We start from the raw sequence: 20,350 nt of genomic DNA, 5'->3' as shown, positions 1-20,350 counted from the left end.
GTATGTTTCGTTCTCTATGTTTTATCAATAGTAATAATGAAGAAAAAAAAAAAAAAAGCCCATGCATCCCAGAAGACAGTTCACGGCGAGGACCTCTTTTTCTCCTCCTTTTCAGAATCGTGTGAATCTCCTCAAGAACACTTCCCACTAGCAGGGCATGGTGGCGCACACCTGTGATCCCAGCAGCTCGGGAGGCTGGGGCAAGAGGATTGCAGTTCAAGGCCAGCCTCAGAAACCTAGCAAAGCCCTAAGTCACTCAGCGAAACCCCTGTCTCTAAATAAAATATAAAAAAATGGGCTGGAGATGTGGCTCAGTGGTTGAACGCCCCTGGGTTCAATCCCAAAATATCAATGACTTCTCTTATTTTTAGTTGAAAGAACTTCTATAACTCAAGTGATCCTCCTTCTGCCTAAATGAAAGCTTTACAGACATAATTCTCAAGATAGCATTTTGTAAGTAATGTTTATTTAAATATAAATCTCATATTATCACACTTTACCTTATTCTCTCTGGATAGCATAAATATTGAGTTCCATTTGATTAAAAGTGCATTATTACAGGAACAATATTGGAAACATCACATAAGCAATACAGATATTGGGCATATCTGAAATGGTAAAAGGTGTTTTTATGTGTCAAGAGCTGTACTATTACAGTTTAAAGACAAATATGAAGTATGTAGTGCTATATGTGTATGTGTGTATATGTACATATGTATATATATATATATAGTATTAGGGATTGAATGCAGAGGCACTTGACCACTGAACCTCATCCCCAGCCCTTTTTATTTTTTATTTTGAGACACAGTCTTGTTCAGTTGCTTAGCATCTCTCTAAGTTGTTGAGGCTGGCCTCCTGCTTAGCCTCCGGAGTTGCTGGGATCACAGACATGTGCCACCATGCCCAGTTCTAGATGTTTTTACTAGATAAAGGAACTTGATGTTCACCTGAATGCATTTAAGCTGGAATGTTTAAAACAGTAGAGCATGAGAAGGGTTAAAAGGTCTAACCTGATATCCTTAAACCTGTCCTCTACATGGGTAACTTGCCATCGGTGACTTGGGCAAGACCTGGGAAAGGCTGCAGATGTGGCCTGGCCATGGGACCCTGTCTCAAGCTCAGAATCTGCGCTCACCATGGGATCTGAGCCAAGTCCCTTTCCCATGTGCAATCCTGGTTTCTACTTTAATGTGCCCACGATTAACACCTACCTCCAAGAACAATTGAGGGGATCAAAGAGAAAAGATGAGAAGTACCAAACAGAGGGTATTTAGGGAGCCGCGTGCTGCGTTGGTTGGGTTTATTAGATGTGCGGACTTTGAAACCAGCTGCCTGGGTCTGAATCTGGCCTCTGCCTCTCCCTAAGCAGGGAAACGCAAGTCTCAGTGTTCCCAGCTTTCAAATGGGGGTCACTGCCCCCACCATGGGTCAGCACGGGGCTAACTCCATCTGCTCTGACACCTGTCTTAAAAGATGCTTCTCTGGCACTCGGGGGAGGAGGACTCTCTCCAGCTCAGTCAGCACCTGGGACTCCCTGCTTTCTCCAGAATCCAGGCTCATCTCCGGCATGGCAGAGCTGACCCTGGCGGGAGGGAGTCCCCTCCTGTCTTCTCGGCCTCCTCTTCCCGTGGCATCTAGTTACACTGTTTGAATCAAAGGACCAGGACCTGGCTGCCTCCTGACCACCCCATTCCTGCTCCTGGGCCTTTGCTCATCCTGTTCTGGATGCTGAAACTCCTCCTCGGGCCTCCTCCATGTTTACAGTCTCCTTCTCACCCCAGGTCTAGTTCCAAGCACACCCTCTCCAGAGCAGTGAAGCCCCCCAGGGAGCACGGAGCCTTGCTGGCTCAGCCCGCCACATGTCCCAGCCGGGGGCTCAGCCTGCCTTTCCCCTGCCCCATACCCCAAAACCTGGATTCACTACACGAACTTTCAGGGCCAAGAGGGACAAGAAAATCAAGGTCCCTTGTTCAAAATTATGAAGAATGTCAAGATGAACGAGTCCCAGTTGACGGGACATTGTGCAAAGTACCTGACCGATAACCCTCAACACTGTCAAGGTCATCAGAAACAAGGGCAGATTCAACTGCCAGCAACAACCACAGAAGCAATGTGGGGCCCAGGATTAGGATCCCAGGACAGAAGGTCACTGGACCACAACTAAGAAAATCTGAATTAACTTCAGCTGGTAATGACGTATGCGTACTGGTCCACCAATCACCGTGAGCACACTACAGTAAAGGTTACTGACTGCACAGGGGCCCGTAGGAACTTTCTGTACAATATTTGTAGTCTTTCTGTCAATCCAAAAGTGTTCTAACATAAACAGTTACCTTTTATAAATTAACACCAGTTAAAAAAGAATTGAGAGACAATGAATAAATTGCCCAAAATAGAGACAGGATTTGAACTCCAATCTGCCTGACCTCAGGCTTTGGTGACTAACTGCTGAGTACCCAGGAGAAGGCCTTCCCGTGAGGGGCAGAGAGAAGATAGGGGAAGACAGGCTGGAGAAGGAATATTGTCAAAGATTTAGCAGAGGCTGAGTCTACGTGTAATGACCCAGGCCACATATTGTATAACTTGATTTATATGAACTATCCAGAGGAAGCAAATCCATAGAGACAGAAAGTAGATTAGTGGTTGTCAGGGGCGGGGGAGTGACTGCTTAACCTCGTGGGGTTTCTTTTTGGGGTGATGAAAATCTTTTCGAATTCGACAGTGAGCATGACTGTAAAACTCATGAGTATATTAAAAACCACTGGATCGTGCACTTTAAAATGGTTAATATGGTACATGTTGTGTTATGTAAGTTTTATCTCAATTAAAAAAAAAATGAGACCAGCTTGTGATCCATTCCGTCTGGATACGAGTCTCCACTGCGACGTCTAATAGCAGTGCGTGACCTTGGGTGGGTGGCCTGTCCCTGCCTCCTTTCCTTCATTTGGTGAATGGGGGCAAGACGGTTCCCATCACAGGCACCATCACACCATCGTGTGGAGGATTTAAGACAGAACCTTGCATGCAGACGATGGTGCTCATCATTAGCTGTGATAACATTGTCACCAAGGACTTCAACCCTACTGCACCTGCCCTCTGCCGGGTCTAGGCATCTGGGGTCCGTTCTTCACCGGGCAGGTCAACCAAGGCTCATTTCCAAACCTCCCCACTCAAGATCCTGCAAACCATGTAGTCTGATAATCCTCTTTCCCTGACTACCCGGGGCGGAAACCCTGTCGCAGGCGGTCCTCAGGCAGGGTTTGGCTGGGGACAGTTCTCCCCAGACCCACAGCATTAGGAGAAAGACTGCGGCGGCCTTGGGGAGGCATAAGCGGCAGCGAGCCGCCTAGTGGCACTTGCCGGAAACGGCCGACGGGCGAGGCGCCAATCCCGATCTCCAGCCGCTCCTGCAGGGAGCCCCTACAGTTGCTTTCAAAAAATAATTATTATAACATAGGTAGCTTTTATTCAGCTAGATTAGAGGATTTATGCATATTCCTTTAATCCTATGAGGCAGTTATTATTTGCATCTTACGATGGAGGAAACGGATTCTTGGAGTGGTTCCCTAACTGACCCCTGCTCTCCCTGCAGGTAAGAGCAGCGACTGGAGCTGGGGCCACTCTTGTGGGTTTGACTCCAGATTCCAGATCTCTCTGTTTCCTGTATTCTTTTCTGATTTGGGAAGAAATGAAAGTAACCCCTGGAAGGGTCTGCAGGCTCTGCAAAGGGTCAGAACTGGCTCTGGAACCGACTTCAAAGCATTGGTATCACACAGAGGCTGCTGGCCTCCAGCCTCAAGGAGGCCAATGCATTCATGTATCCACTCAATCAGTATCAACCACATCCCTACTATGTGCCGTCGGATTGGAACTGAATACAACACAGTAAACAGGAAAGTCAGAGCCCCCGCCCTCCAGCAGCTCCTGTGCCACTCTCTTGCTTAAGTCACAGCAGTGTCTTCGCAGTGAGCAGGGCACAGGTTGGGGAATAAGTCCTAACACAGCTACTCTGAAGTTGTCACCCCAGCAGAGGGGGCTTTGCCATTCCCCAGTCCTGGGAGGTGGAGGTGTGACTCTGGGCAGTCTGACTCCCTGTGGTGCTCTTCCGGCCTGGGCTAGGGCGGAGCCCCACCTGCAGTGTGGCTGGGCGGCAGGTGGCTGGAGAAGGGAGGTCCCTGAGACTGGAGAGGCACTGGAGCATAATGGGGACATTCCCTGCTCCATGCTGGAGTCCTAGAGGGAGAGGCGAGCCCAGGACTTTCTGTAAGCATATATCCAGAGTGGAAAGAGGAAAGTGGGACAGGGTCTGGCAGGAGACAGGAAAATGACTGCTCTGCCTTTGCTTGCTGCCCCTCCCCCTTCTTCCCAGGCAGGAATTACACAAAGCCACGAAACCTGATACTTGGGCTGGTGTGGAAGTCACAGCCTGAACAACAAAGTTCCAAGGACTGCAACTTTTTAGAAAAGTCTCCAATATCCCACTGGCCTTGATTGGGATGGAGGTGGCGCCTATAGTCCCTGAACGCCATGGCTGTGCTGAGGTCCTGGCTGGGCTCTCCGGCACAGTGTCCTTGACCATGCACCTGTGTCCGGTGGATGATGAACTGGTGTGGGTCTTGGGTCACGCCTGTTTATTTCCTGGCGGCACATAAGTAGCTAAATACCTATGTGTCTTTAGAGTCATGTGCTGTTGGTGTCCTCAGATGTGTGTGCCTGTGTGTTTGCTTTTTTGACTCACATGTCCTTGGCCGTGGGTGTTTCTGTGGTCGGATACCTATTTGTACATGTGCCCTTCCTGGGAGGGAGCTCACTGTGCACCTGCATGTCTCTGTAGTATGTTTGCTCCTGTAGGTGTGTCTGGGGGTGTGCCTGGGACTGTGTCTAGGGTCGTGTGTCTGCTGTGTGCCTGCAGCGTGTGGCTGGCTGGAGCGGGCTGGGTGTGGTGGGGCGGTGACGCTCTGGGCTCTCATCCACTGTTCTTGCCTGGGCTGTTCCAGGCCAAGCTAAAAATAACCCGCCTACCTTGGCCTACAGAGGCTTTTCTCAGTTGACCAAAGTCCTTCCCCAGAGAGTCCCACTCCACCCATATCCACCTTCCTGATCCTGGGTGCCCAGCCATAGGACTGGAGAGGTAGACTGAAGTCAAGCACCGTGTCCCCCCCCCATGCTCCAGACCCCAGACTGTGGGGGAGGGGAGGAGGTGTTGGGCCAAATCTTCTTTCATCTTCCCTCTGGGGACATGGATAGGACAGGTCCTGGTTGCTTCTCTGCCTGATCTCCTTCCAGTTGGCAGGCCTGGCCCCAAGCCCTTTTTCCTCCAATCCCTCCTGAGACACTTGGCCCCTACAGCAGCCCACCCTCCCGGGCCTGGCTGGACCTCCCTGACTCCTCTCACACTTTCCTGAAGCAGGCCACACCTGTACTTGAGGAGGGATTCTGGGAAAAGGGAAATCTCTTTCAGGACTAGGCAGCGGGGGACCGGCTTGCTGGCTGCTAGCCCCTTCTCAGAACTGATCCAGCCCCTGGAGAGGGTGTCCAGGAGGAGGAGTCCGGCTCAGAGGGTTTTTTCCCAGCCCCATCTCCCGTGGTGCCTTCGCTTCACCATTTGCAGCTGGACAAATAAATGACTTTACATCTTTGGGCCTCAGTTCCCCCATCTGTAAAATGGAGCATATGTATGTTCCCCCATATGTAAAATAGTTCTTGCTTCAGGGAGTTATGAAAATTAACTGAGATGATACATATAAAGTGCTTAGTCCTGGGCCTGGCACACTGGACCTCTCTGCTGGTGGTGTTGATCCACTCCTGTGTCTCTGGGTTTCAATCCTAAGGCACCACCCATGTGTCAAACCTCACCTGACCTCCCACTTCACTCTTGGGAGGTCATGACTTTCCCCCCAAGAATCAGACTGGCTGGGAGGGGATGATCTTAGAAAGAGATTGTGACATTCGAATAGCAGTTTCTGTTATCTATCTGTCTCTCCTTATTCAATTTTACATTCTCTTGTGAAATAGTTAACATTATTCTCCATTTTACAGATGATCATGATGAAGGGAGCATCAGAATGGTTAAGTAACTCACAGTCACACAGGTAAGGGAGAGTTCAAGTTTGCACTGAGCAGCAAACAGCGCTCCCCACGACAACCCCCCCCCCCACACACACACACTGTAATTTTAGGATCAGATGCCACAGGGGTTCCCAGTGGTCTGGCAAACAGGTCTGCCAAAGATCATATAGAAAAGTAGGACCCACCAGGATGATCCTAATAGGTGCCCACATTCACAGTTCTAAGCCCCAGCTTAGCCGGGACTTGGTGTTTGAGGTCTGAGGAAGCCTCTTCTGTAAAGACCTCCACGTGTGGAAGGCATAGACCATGCAAAAAGGGAGAGTCCAGAGTTTAATCATCAGAAGCGAAGGCTGACATATAGCCAAACTAAAGGAAGGCGTGAAGGTACATTAGCTCAGATTTTGGAAACGAAAATTGGGTGGACTCCGATTCCAGACCTCTTCCAGCAGCCAGGTTTTCCAATGCGCTGGGTCCAGCGTTTCTCGAGGACCTCCCTTGAAGGACCCCCAGCTCTGCTTGGCCACGCGGAGGGCCGTCGGGCTCCCCCTCGAGGGCCCCCCGCCGGCCCCGCCCCTGCCCTCCAGGCCCCGCCCCGTCCCCGCGAGGTCCCCGCCTCAGCTGGCTGACTCTAAGACTCTCAGCGGCGCTGGGCATTGTGGCAGGCGGCGGGGGCCGGTGAGGGCGCCGGGGCCGCTAGGAGTGGCTGGGCGCGGAGAGGCGCGCTCCGGGACTCGGACGGCGCGGCGCCGGCCGCTGCGAGCGCCACTGAGCGCACTCCCCTCGGGTCGCGCAACTTCTCTGCCGGGGCGCCGGAGCCCGCAGAGCCGCTCGGAGCCCCGGAGCCGCAGGAGCGCAAAAGAGGGGCGCGCCGGAGCCTGGCTCCGGAGTGCGCGCCCGGCACCCATCGCGCTCCGAGCGCCGGGCGGCCCTCCGCGCAGCGTGGCTGCCGCTGCTCCCACCGAGGGCACGGGCTGGCTCGGCCCGGCGCCGGGGAGGACGGCGAGGAGGAGGCGGCGGCGGCGGAGACGGCGGCGGCGAGGCTGGGGCCAGGGAGAAAGCCCTGGGGGAGAGGCACCCGAGCCGGGCCGCGGGATCATGTGGGCCCGCAGCGGAACGCCGGGCGCTTTGCTGATGGCGCTGCTACTCTGCTGGGACCCGAGGCTGAGCCAAGCAGGTAGGGAGTGATGCGGCTTCGGGGCTGGGGACGAAAGGACCCTGGCGTCTCACTGCGCTCATCCCCAAAGTTGAGGTTGTTTTTGGTAGAGTCTGGGTGCACCGGGAAAGCGGCAGGGGTGCCCAAGTTAGAACGCTGGTTTTTCTGCCCCACTAAAGTGGTAGATGGCGCAGCCACCTCACTGGGGGCGCTGGCCAGGGGTGGGTTAGAGTAAGTCGGAAGCTTCCTGTTCCCGCTTGGGAGGGATCGCACCTTTCCCCTTGATTCGGGATCAGAGCCTCCGCGAGGAACCACCTCCAAGGGACTCCTGCCTTCCAGCGTGCGGCGAGGGCGCCGAAAAAGAACTGTCGCTACGCGGACCAGGTGTGCGCCGTCTGCCGTTCGCCTGCAACTTCCTAGTCCAGGTCCCAGCTCGCCCAGGCTCCTATGCCTGGAATCTGCAGACCAGAGGGAGGCAGCGAGAGTCCTGCCCAGTACGGGAAGCGCAGGATGCGCTCCGCCAGCCGGGGAGGCCGGAGCGGAGGGCTTTGGCTATTGAAGGGGGAGGGGCTGAATCCTGCACACAGCTTTCCGGGGATGGTGGGCTCGCAGGTTTGGAAGGCCCCCCGCCTCGGGTGTTGGTGTGTGTATTGAAGGAGGGCGGGAGTAGGTAGAGATCCTGCTGAGTTTCCATTTAAATGGGTCACTGACATTCTTGCTGTCCAGGGAACAGACCAGGTGCGCTTGCCTCTCGGTACAGCACCTGCTCCAGATCCAGGAAAATGCCTTAAGGGGGTTGGTGGGTTCCTGATATAAAACCCCCGACCTGCACTGATGTGTACGTGTCTCGCCCGCCCTGTAGCGGGACTGGCGAGGCCAAGTGAACTGACTCTTCCAGGTTAGGCAGGGAGGCGATGGACGCACTGAAGGCATCCTCTCTGGTACCCTAAGCCAAGCAGGTGGACTGGCTCTAATCCGAGGCGCCCACTCTGGGAAAGGGGTGGGGACAGGAGGGGACAATCTTCACCGACCGATTCCTCTCTGAGTTGAAGCTGAGAATCAGGCAGGAAAACTGGAGCAGAAAGTGGACGCGATGACGCAGCCCCCCCCCCCTTTCCCCTGTGATGTTGACATCCGCTCTCCTCCTCTGCTCCCCAATAGCTAAAGATCCGTCACTCTGGAATTAATAATTCCCACGGCCAGGAGTGAGGGCTTGGTTTTAGCACATCCCCCACCTTTTTTTTTTTCCCAAGCTGTGTGCTGAAAAGTTACAACAAACAACCATTTGATCCAAGTTAATTATGATTTGGGCAGACTCTGGTATTTAAAGCAGTGTTTTGAAGTTTGAAGGTAATGATGGGGAAGGGGGGAGGGAGGCGGCTGAATGACCAACCTTGCTTTAAAGGGTGCAGTTAGCTGTGGGAGTGCTGGCTTGGGGTGTTGGTTTCTGGTTTAAGGGTGTTTGAGGAGGTGATTGAAGGGTAAGATGAAGACTTCAAGTGGCACATGGGCAGGGTTGCTGTTTGTGTACCAGCAGGGCAGTGGGATCAGGAATAAATACCAAGGCTACCGAGGGTGAGGGCTCCGCCAGGAGAGAGCCAAGACTGGTGGACCTGGTGTTCTCCGGGTGGGTGGGCTGGGCCAGGAAGACTGGAGGTGGCCTGCCTTTTCTGCTTAACAAAGCATCCAGCCCCTCTTTCCCCAGAAGAAACCCCAGGCCCGGGGCTTTGATGGATTTGGGCACGAACCGTGCCCAGACAGAAATGGCCTCTAATACCCGGCTTTGATTTCTCACTAGCAAGGAGAAGCCTTGTTGGAATCGTGCTCATTACTTAGCGCTGCAGGGGCTGCCTGCCCACCAGCCTGGAGAGGGGCCAATTGGTGGGCTCGGCCTGCAGCCTTCCCTTTGCCCAGAATGTGCCGCCCTTAGAAACCTGCCTCAGGAGTAGAGCATGGCCCTTCCTCCTACACAGCCTTTCCCCCCAATGCCAAGAGCACTGAACATCTTTCTCTCAGAGTGTTGCTTGGGTTTTGCGATGGATCTCTCACGAGTCCCATTTCACTGATGGGGAAAACCAAGTCCCAAAGTGTTGGTTTTGCCCAAATTTTGCCTTCACTCTACACAGACTGCAGGCCTTGTATGTAAGGGCCCCTGTCCAGTAGCCAGGCTGATTCAAGCCACACAGGCCCCGCCTCCATCCCCATCTACCCTGCTGCCTTGAGCCTCCTATCAAACTAAGGCAGGGGAAGCCAGGCCTACAGAGGGCTCTTTCCTGAGGGCACCCAGGCTCCCTTGAAGTGGCAGGCGCCTCTCTCCTCTCCCCAACCCCATCCCAAGAATGAGCTTCCTTTTCAGCACAGAGAATTTCTTCCAGCCACAAAGTTTGATGGTAGAGAAATCAAAACAGGAACCATAGGACCCCCGGAACCTTAGAAGAAGATGTCAGCAAGTGGCTGGCCCCTGGAGGCCACTCAATGCTCTAGTTGGCTTTAAGAATCTCCTCTCTTCCACCCCTTCAGAGCTTTTTTTTTTTTTTTGGCGCAGGGTGGGAGTACAGGGTGGGGGGAGCACCAGGGATTGAAACCTGGGGCACCTCCCCAGCCCTTTTTTTGTATTTTAATGATGACAGGGTCTGCTAAGTTACTGAGGTTGGCTTTGAACTCACAATCCTCCTGCACCACTAGAATCACAGGTGTGTACCACCACTTCCGACCTTTCCCGAGCTTTTAATGAACTTTTCCTGGGCCTCTGGCTGGGATGGTTGGGGAAGAGTCGGAGTGTCTTGATAATACTTCTTTTGAAGGTGCAGTTAATCAGAGTTTTCCTAGTGTCTAGCTTTATGTGCCAGTGTGTGCACACACAGTGTGTGTGTGCATGGTGTATGTGCACACGTGGTGTGTGTGCAGCCTGTCCTTATCTCCCTCTACACTGTAGCAAGCACCCATCTCACTTAAACAAATGGAAAATCAAGTGTCTTAATGGGTTTTCTCATTAAAGTGAAAGTACCACTGCAGGGGAGAGGGGAGGAATTTCTGCTGTAATCACTATCCTCAGGCTCTGTCCCCTCCCCCAAACCAACTGGGAATTCTGCAGGATCAAAAATCCTCCTGTTTCCAATCCACTAATTTAACTGTGGTAGCTTTGGGACAGGCCCAAGGTCACACTGGGACTCAGGGACAGAGTCAGGATTTGCACTCAGGCCCACAAACCTCAATCTAGTGCTTCTGCCTCCTTCCTTCTTCCCACCTCACTGTTGGTCTGGGGTTGAGATGCTAAAATTGAGGCACCACCTACAGCAGGGGACATTGCTTTGGCAGCTGAGTTAGACCGGGACTGGCGTCGGGGATTGGGGAAAGAGGGGCATTTGGAGAGTTGGAACCACAAGGGATGGAACCAGGCCAAAGGTCAGGAGCAAGGCCTCAGGACTGGTAAGTGCTCCTGTGTAGCACCACAGGAGTCCCCAGCACTGATCTTAGTGCCCAGCCTGACCTGGGGAAGGTAAAAGCTCCCCAGGACTGCAGCTCTTCACAGTTAAGAGCTCTGTGTCTCTTTGTGAAGTTGGGGACAGAATGTGTCTTGACTTTTTGTCTTGACATTTTGGGAGTCCAACCTTCCCCAGCCCACTTTGTCCTGGATTTTTTCCTGCAATGAGATAGTCACCCATTCCTATCTATCAGGCCCACACCCTGAGCCACCAGGGTTTCTGTTCATGTGTGTAGGCTGCCTAGCACTTGGGGGATGGGCATGGGATAAGCTGATCCCCTCCATCCCAACTGCTTGGAGAACATGGTTAGCGATTTCCAATGGACAGGTCTCTGTAGGGTTTGCAGGCTCCAGTGCCATCCTTTGAACCTCAGACCTGGGTTGGGGTGGAAGAGACAACTTGAAGCCTGCTGAGGCCTACAGGAAAGGGCCAAGGGACAGGTCCTAGGCAGGGACTTGGGGTTGGTGGCCCTGAGCCCAGAGAAATTGCTGCCTAGGCAGATGGCCCCCAGGGAGAAGGGCGGAGAAAGCCAGAGGCCCAGGCCTGAGCTGGCAATTCTGCTGGCCTCCTCCTCCTCCTCCCCAGTTTCCTAAACAGCCTCCGCAAATGGAGTCATTAAAGCTGGGAAGCCGAAATGAATCGAAACCAATGCATTCTGTGCTTTTGTTTCTTCCTTTTTTAAAGGAAATTTAAAATACTGTAATTAGAATAATACAAGGAGAGCCCTCTCCGGGCTGAGGAAGGGCTCTGGCACTGCTCCTTGGACTCCTGAGTCGGTTGTGGGGCACCCGCTCCTGCCCCTTGGGGCCTGATGGGGACCCCCTCCTAGGGCTTTTGGGGAGAAGCCTGGCATCCCGGATCCAGCTGCGGCTCTTCGCTGGGAGTTGGGTGACCGGCCAGAGCCGCCCCAGCCGCTGCGCCCCCGCGGGCAGACAGACCCAGGTGGAGCGCTCCGAGCCACAGGTCCCCGCGGCACCCCTTGCTCTGCTCCCGGTCTTGGGCGATGCTAATGGCAGTGAAAACATTGGCTGGAGTGCGCCGTAAATCAGCCGCCTCCCCGCCCCCACCCCTTTTGTTTCTCTCCCTCCACTCCCGAAGCTCCGAGCCCCGCGGTCCCCCCTCCACAAAGCCGCCTGATCAGCAGCTCCGCAGCTCCGGGGGGCTGGATCCAGCGCCGCTGCACCCGCACGCTGTCACCAGGTGTCAGCGTGCGCGCCCCTCTCGCGTGCCCCTCTCCCGCCCCTTCTTGTCCCCTTCTTCCCTCTTGCCACTTCCCTCCCCAGCCGAGCTAAATCGGTCCGCTGCAGCCCTGGGAGCTCTAGCGCCACCGCCTAGCGGGGAGCGAGCGCGGCCCCCCTTTCTCACCTCCACTGGGCTGCGCCCAGTGTGAGGGTGTGTGGGGGGGGGAGGAGAGAGAGAGAATTAGGAGGAGGGAGGAGGGGTGGGCAGGACCTGTTGCTCTGGGGTGTTGGTGTGTGTGGAGGTGAGGTGCAGCAGGCGGGTGTGTTGAGGTCTGTGTCTTCTGTACAGGAGGATGTGTGTGTGTGTGTGTGTGTGTGTGTGTGTGTGTGTGTTTGGGTGTGTGGGGGAGGCTGTGCTGTGTTTGTGTATAAATAGAAGTATGTAAAGTGGGGACAGTGAGTCACCGCCAGGCATGGGAAGCTCCATCCACTGCGTCCTGCTGGGGATTCCTCTTCAGGATGGGACCCAGGACATTTGCCCTCCAGCAAGGAGCAGGGTTTGTCCCGGGTTTTGCTGTTGGAAGGGCAGGACCACCCGCCCCCCCAAGTCTACCTGAGCATGGTTCTGGTGCTGTAAATGGATGAAGGAAGGTTGGTGGGCCATAGTCCACCCAGGAGTTGGGCTCCTGCCCCAAGAGGAATGGGGTCTCCGCACTCGGCTCCCTGCTGGCCTGCCAGATAAGTGGGAGAGGCTGAGATTTGGAGGCTCACCTCCCTTGGGAAGGAGAGAAGGGCAGTGAGATCTCCTATAGAATTTTCTAGAAAGGGAGATGGTGGAGCTTGAGGGGGTGGGCTCTCTGAGGGCGAGCAGCACCTTGGCAGGCCCTGGGGGAAGCAGTTGAAACTGAAGGAGCTGCGTGCTGGGCCCCCTGTCCTTCCTGGGTCACAGAAGGGTTCCCTGGCTTTCCTAGTTCTGTCCCCACTGAGGACTGCCGCTGACTGAGTTGTGTCACTCAGGAGCAGCCCCAGCAACAGACGCATGGAGTCTACAAAACTCTGTCACAGGTGGGACTCACTTTGTCCCTGTGAGAACCCCATCTGGGACGTGGAGGCTCACTTAGGAAGCTGAGGACAGGAGCCCTGGTCAAAGCCACAGCGGCTCTGGCTCTGGTCCTCAAGGAGATCCATGGGGGATGCTGATGTCCACTCCAGAAATGCTAAATGACATTCAGAGAGTCTCAGGTGTCACCTGAGGGCAACAGACAATTCCTGTAGGAAGAGTAAAACCATCTAAGCCTCAGGGCTTCCTGGGGGTGGTGGCGCGCCCCAGCGGCCACTCTCTCCTCTTCTGGACCTTTTTTGAGGGTGGAGGTACCAGGGATTGAACTCAGGGGCACCTGACTCCTGAGCCACATCCCCAGCCCTATTTTGTATTTTATATAGAAACAGGGTCTCATTGAGTTGCTTAGGGTCTTGCTATTGCTGAGGCTGGCTTTGAATTTGCAATCCTCCTGCCTCAGCCTCCAAAGCCACTGGGATTATAGGCAGGTGATACTGTGTCTGGTCCTTTTCTGGTCTTTCTAAGAACATTTCCTGGAGAGGGTGGGATGGGGCTGGCTGGCTGGGGCACAGAGCTGGGATGCCATCCCCACCTGCCCCACTCTCAGGAAATGTGGCCCTGTCAGCATCCACTCTGGCTGCCACCTTGGGGTGGCACTCCTTGGGGAACTACTGTGTGGCCCATTTCCACTCCTGGCATTCTGGATTGCACTGATGTGCCCCCTCAGCTCCCGCTGGCCCCATGGGCTGGGACCTAGGTCAGAGCTTCTTATTCTTCAGTCTCTCAGTGGCCTTAAGTGGAGGGGACCCAGCAGATACTTTGTAGGCGTGATTCGGGATGGTGTTGGGGTGAGGCCTGGAAGGTGTCTCTGCCTCTGCCCTGCCTTCCCAAACACAGAGAGGGCAAGAAGGCAAGGGGGCCTCTGTGGCCTGTAAGAGGGGAGGCACGTTGGTCATCACCCCTTGTTAGTCCTGAGCCCCTCCTCACCGAGGCTGTGCCCCAAGGCCTTAGCTGCCAGCACAGGCCAACTGGGATTTTGTGGTCAATGGAGCCTCCCAACATTGGCACACAATCACCCGGTGGCCTCAGGTGGCTCACCTAATGCTGTGTGCCTCAGTTTACTCATCTATAAAATGAGGGTGCCAATGTTATCGCCATAGGATTGCCCCCAGGTACATGAGTTGATGTACCATAAAGCCCTCAGCATGGCACAGCACATAGCAACCCCTGGTACTGTTAGCATGGAAGCCCTTGAAGGGAGAGTGGTGTGGCCCAGCAGCCCATGGCCAAGGAGGAAAGATCATTCCTGCCCTCACTGTGCTGTGTGACCTTGGGCCAGTACCTTTCCCTCTCTGGGTCCTGGTTGGCTGGTTTCCCCCCTGTCTGTGAGTTTGGAGTTGGGGAGAGGTAGAAGGCGGATCCTTGACAGTTGTGTGTTTTTCTGTCTGGTTCTATTGGAAGAGGCCCCAGCTGCCAGCAAGACACAGAGGTGGCTTAGGCCCAGAGCCCCGTGTTTACAGAGCCCCTCCGGAAAGTCAATATATTGACTGGAATGCCCTTGTGTGCATTACGCGGCCCTGGGTCTCTCTCTCTCCCTCTCTCTGAAGCCATAAATCTCCCCCGGAGACCTCCGTCCCCTTTTCCTGCTCTCTAAGCATCTCCTGCCTCAGAGACCAAGAGCCCCAGATCCAGGTGGGGCCCAGGAGGCAGAGAAGGACACGCCCCCTCCAGAGGCAGTTCCCCCCCCACACCTCTCCTGGGGCTCAGGTGGAGGGTGTGATAGAAGGGACCACCCAGACCTGGTCCCACGCATTCACTTTCATTTCTCAGGGACAAGGGAGGGCTGATTGTGGGGAAAGGGGCTGAGGACTCTTGTCCTCACATCAGATACTGGAACTCCAGCCCCTAAAACGTGTGCTCCTTCATTCATTCTGAGAAAGTGCTGTACTTTGGGGTCAGAGATGGACAACTTTGCTCTGGCCCTTTAAGAATTGAAGGGCTTGTATGAAAAATTGTGCCAGTATTAACCATGTGCCAGTCCTGTGATACTAGGGTGCAAGGGGTGTGGGATGGAGGGACCCATCATAAGTGACCCAAGATGTGCATTCTCCAAGGGCTCTGGTGTTGTACTTGGAGGGCAGGCTGTGCACCCAGACTACTTGGGATCAAATCCTGACTGTATTGCCATCTGGCTGTGTGTCCTAGAGCAAGTTGCTTACCTTCCCTGAGCTCTCATTTCATCATCTGTGAAATGAAGTAGTATAGCACCAATCTCATCTGATTGTTGCAGGGATGACTAAGATAACGTGCATTGCATGTTCTGAAGTGCTCAGGAATGTTCACTGTCTTCATCATCATTGTCACCATCATCATTGGTGCCAATTGTGGGGTGGCACAACAGAAAATGCCTCTGGTGTTGAAAGGAGGCTTTCATAGGCTGGGTGGTCAGGGAGGGCTTCCTGGAGGAGGGAACAATGGCATTTGACCAGCCCTTGGGGGATAAGCAGAGGCAAATGGAGAGGGAAGACCTTGCTGGCCGGGGTTCGAGAAGGTGCAGGGAGGGGCATCTGGCACCCCCACATTCCAGCAGCTGGCTCGGGTCTCGTCATCTGGCAAAGCCAGACTTTTGGCCCAGGGGTCTCTTCTCACTGCAGTGGAGAGAGCCCAGGGCTTTGCAGTGAAGGACTGAATCTTCCTGGGACCTCAGCGTCCCTCCAGGGGACAGATGGAGGGACAGGCCGGTGCTGGCCTTCCTGGAATGAAGCCATGTGACCGGAGCCAACCTGTGAGTGGGGCTCCCGACCACCACTGCCACCCCCTCTGTCTCACCACCCCACCCTGGCTGCCCCGGCCAGGACTGGGCCTCGGCCACACCTCTGGGCCGGAGAGCAAGAGGACAGGCCCTGGTGGCCTGGTGGCAGCTTCCACGTTGGCCAGAGAGTAGGGGCTGGGGGGGTGAGCGCAGGAGGGGAGGGGCTGTCTTCTGCTCCTGGGTGCCCACTGAGCAGGCCCTGGCCGGGCCGAGTCTCCAGGGCTGGGAGGGACGTCCTCTGCTCCCATCCCCAGGAGCCTGCAGCCCCTAGAGGCCCCAGGTGGCGTCGGGAGGCATTACCGGCTCAGGAGCAGAGGAGGGAAGCAGCCCTGTAATGTGATCAGAGGCGCCTGCCACCCGTCGCGGGCACCCAGCGAGATGCCGGGCTTCCAAGAAGTTGAGTCAGAAATTCCAGGAAAGTTGCTCTGGCCCCTCCCCCACCCCACCTTCGGTCATTCTGTGACCCAGCAGGGCAGAGTGAGCAGTGACGGAGATGGGCTGGGGGTCTGTCATTGTCAAGAGCTGGGGCCACAGGATTGGAGGCAGGGTGGGCTGAGGTGACCAGGGAGACGACCTGCTGGGGCCCAGAGCCACTAGGGAGTGTCTGTCTGATTCACTCACCTGTGGCTCCAGCACCCCGCTGGGTACACAGCAGGTGCTCAGGAGGTGCAGAGTGAGCAGCCAGCGCAGCCTTGCACACCCAGGAGCCAGTGGTGCTGCCAGGCAGGGACCTGCCGCTGTGCAGGGGCGGGCGGCCAGGGGACCTGGAGTCTCATTCCCCCTCCCCCTCCCCCTGCTGTCTTTCTCGAGCACTTCCTGTCACCAGGAAGCTCCTGTGGTCAAGCCCCTAGGTAGGAAAGACTTTACTCCCTAAATCCTTAAATCCCCTTGCTGTGCAGAAAGCAGGTCTGGCCGCCTGTGGGGTGGCTCGCTGTGGCTGCCCCCAGCAGAATGTTTCTGCCTGTTCACACGCCCAAGCCCGCTGACCACTCCAGGTGACTCCAGAGAGCGCCCCTTGCACGGTCACTGGCTCTGGCCTACCGCAGGTGTGGGCTGAGAGCGGGTGTTAGGAGGAGGCCCGGGCCAGGGGCTGACTCCAGGCCAGGCCCCAGCCGTCCCTGGCAACTGCCACCAGCTTCTTGGCAGAACTGAGCGGTCCTTGCCGCAGGTCTGGCCACTCCAGGCTCTCCATGGCCCCATGTCCAGTGTGCAGGGAGCACCCTGGAGACTCCACGTCCCTGGGTGCCAAGCCTGGCCCAGGTGCCACCTTCACAGCTGGGCACCCACCGGCCTCTGCCAGGAGCCCCTGCTGCAGGGTGATCTGGTGTCCCTGCCTGGCAACCAGGTCAGCCAGGCCTGCTGGGCACAGTGACCCCTACTGCAAGCTTGATCTGGCCCCATATTTTCCAGTTGGCCTATCCAGCTTCTGTCTCCCCCACCCTCGTTCTCTCTCTCTCTCTCTCTCTCTCTCTCTCTCTCTCTCTCTCTCTCTCACACACACACACACACACACACATACACAAACATCAAGGAATAGCAAAAGAAAGCCCTGAGCTGAGAATTGGGAAACCTGGATTCAAATCTCAGCCACATGGCTAATCTGCTGTGTGGCCCTGGGCCAGTACCTTTCTCTCTCTGTGCTTCTTCAATCCAAATGAACAGGGTCACCCTGAAATCCTAAAACCCTGCCCTGGCTGCCTCCCACATTGTACCTCCCCAAGCCTGGGTGGATAATGTGGGGCCCTGTAACGAGGTGCCCTGTTGGGGAGGTTGGATGAGAGGGTCAGGGCAGGTCCGGTTCCTTCCCTTCCTGCCTGGAAGAAAATCAACCCACAAATCACTGTCACCCCTCTTTCTTCTTTCTATTTAGTGCTCCCCGCTCGACATGGAGCAAATTAGCCCCAGGTGGCCCGGGGTCATCGTGGGGAGTTATGGGACCCTTTCCAGTCATCAAAGTTCACATGACACCATGGGGTAGTTTAGTGTGGTCCATGAGGTGACCTGGTGACCGCCCGGGGTTATCAGCAAGGGGAGGGCCTGCCTCCGTAGGGGTTTGGAGAGTGCCTGGACCAGGAGGCTGGAGGCAGTTGTGTCTGTGACAGGCCAGTCACCTGCCCTCTTTGAGCCTCGGTTTACCTACAGCAAAAGGAACCAAAGAGTCTGAGTGGCAGTGGGCTGGGAAAGGAAAGGCCAGGGCGGTGCCGGAGGCAGGAGGCTGGCCGAGCAGGGGCCGGAGGCCCCGGGACTGTGCGGTGCATCCTGCAGGACCTGGCGGCTGGGGACGGCGAGGAGGGGCCCAGTGTCCCTGGGAACCTGCCTCCTGGAGGGTGGGCTCTGGCTTCTCTGCCTTCCTGGCTGGCCAGGGCCTGAGCCAGATCACAAGAATTTGGGCCACTTGCCGTCCCTCTCCGTGCCCTGAGCCCTGCTGCGTGCCCAGGACGGCGGAGCAGAGGAGGCCGGGCGCCACGTCAGGGGAGGTTAGTGTCAGCGCTGGGCTGGAAGCAGGCGCCATCTGCCGTGCCCACTCCAGGTTACGTAAGCCTCGGCTGGTCGCCCGTTCTTAGAAAACTGGGGCCGGCGGACCAGCAGGCAGGAGAGCTCACTTCCTTCCCAGCCCACCGGCCCTGGACCTGTGTCATTCTCCAGTGGCTCTCCCCCTGTGCAGAGAGAGGCCCAGGCAGAGCGGGGCTGAGGCTGGCGGGTGCAGGTGCGCCCGGGGGGAGTGCCGGCTCCCTTGGCACGAAGACTGTATGCCCACAGCACGCCTGGCCAGCAGCACCCTGTCAGCCCCTCACCCCGTTTCTCTGCTGAGCCTGGGTTGGCTTGAGGAGCACTCTGGCTTCTGCAAAGTAGGGAGCCCCTTCTCCACCCCCTAATTCCTAAGGAGACATAGCCCTCCCACAGCTGATCAGAGAAGGTGCATTCAAATGACTCCAAATAGAGACAATCGTGCTACCTGCGTATCATCAAGGCCTTTGGGGTCACCAAGACCCAGGGTTGCATCCTGACTCCTTCATTTGCTAGCTCTGTGTTGTTGACCAGGCTGCTTCCTATGGAAGGTCTCGGTTTCCTCATCTGAGAAGTGGGAATCAGGAAGCCTGCTGCACAGACCACCTTAGGACAGACTCAGACTTGCCTAGAGGACAGGGAAAAGGTGCTGTGGTCACTGGGATTCAGTCCCATTCTGTCTTTCTCTTTTAAACGGTACATTCCACCATGTCTGACTTATTCCAGGCATTCAAGGGTGCTTCAGAATTAACCCATCAATATCATTAACATCAGCCAGATGAAGGGCACCCGGGGAAGGCACAGGGGCGTTCTGTCACACAGCCACATCCCCAGCCCTTTATTAATTTTTATTTTGAGATAGGATCTCCCTAAATTGCCCAGGTTGACCTCAAACTTGTGACCCTTCTACCACCACACCCGGCTTAGGCACCATTATTAATGAACCTGAGGAAACAAAATCATGATTATTTCCATAGGGGCTAAAACACCTTGGATAAAATTCTGTACCTATTCATATACGAGCACTCAAGAAAATTGAGGACTACTCTTAAGACTGATAAGTATACCCTAACTGAGTGTGGTGGCACAGGCCTATATTCCCAGCAGCTCGGGAGGCTGAAGCAGGAGGATTGTGAGTTCAAAGCCAGCCTCAGCAACTTAGCAAGGCCCTAAGCACTCAGTGAGACCCTGTCTCTAAATAAAATACGAAAAGGGGAGGGGGCTCAGTGGTTAAGTGCCCCTGGGTTCAATTCTCAGTACCAAAAAATACACCACACACACACACACACACACATACACACACCCTAGGCCTCAAGTCAGTGTCTTCTTTGAGAGGAAAACACTGCAGGCATTTCCATCAAGACCATATGGACAGATTCCCAGCACCTCTCCTAGTGTTCTACACGGTGCTAGAGGCTGTAGCCAATGCAATTGAGCAGGAGAAAAAAATTAGAAGCATAATAAAAAGCTAAAGAACAAGAAAATTATTCCTACCGGATAGCAAAACATTTTACAAAACCTCTGTGATTTCAACCATGTGACATGATACAAGAATCGGCAAATGGAACAAAGACAATAAAAAGTTCAGAATCAGACCCAAACACGTGTGGAAACGTAGTATATGAAAAAGGCAGTTACTCAGATCCTGGGCTAAAGGAAGATTTCTTAATGAGTGTGCTGGGACAATGGGTGACCATTCAGCAAAAAGTGAAACTTGAGACCCGAGCGGATTAGAGACGCGACTGTGATCAGGGATACAACTGCCCAATGAAAACATTGAAGAGTGAGCTCTTCTTCAACTTTGGGTACAGAAGGCTTTCTAACAATGACTCCCAAGTCCAAAGCAACACAAGAGTGGTCATTTTTTTTTGTATAATTTAGATTTTTTTTGGTAAATAATTTACAAAACACCTTAAATAAAGTGAAAAGACTAGACTGGGGTGTGGCTCAGGGTGGAGCGTGACCTTAGCTTGCATCAGACTCTGGGTTCAGTCCCACCCAGGTTCAGTTCACCACCAAAAAAAAAAAAAAGCCAAAAGATCACACATTTCATAAACTGATAGAAAATATCTGTAATGT

At 54.7% G+C, this 20,350-nt stretch overlaps 1 protein-coding gene across 1 annotated transcript in view; it reads left to right on the top strand.

Annotated features, from left to right (window-relative positions):
* The first annotated feature begins 6,728 nt into the window (after positions 1–6,728).
* Unc5b (unc-5 netrin receptor B) overlaps positions 6,729–20,350 on the top strand; it is a 75,896-nt gene continuing 62,274 nt past the window's right edge. Inside the window, exon 1 of the mRNA XM_046419880.2 lies at positions 6,729–7,246. Within this exon, the coding sequence (XP_046275836.1) occupies positions 7,168–7,246 (79 nt within the window). The 5' untranslated portion in view covers positions 6,729–7,167. The remainder of the gene's footprint in view (positions 7,247–20,350) is intronic.

The sequence above is a fragment of the Marmota monax genome, unplaced genomic scaffold (genome assembly GCF_021218885.2).
Source record: "Marmota monax isolate L192 unplaced genomic scaffold, Marmota_monax_Labrador192_F-V1.1 WCK01_AAM20220418_F8-fsc00019, whole genome shotgun sequence".
Classification (NCBI taxonomy): Eukaryota; Metazoa; Chordata; class Mammalia; order Rodentia; family Sciuridae; genus Marmota; species Marmota monax.
The sequence above is the reverse complement of the archived record's forward strand: the minus strand, read 5'-3'. Positions and strand labels throughout refer to the sequence as shown.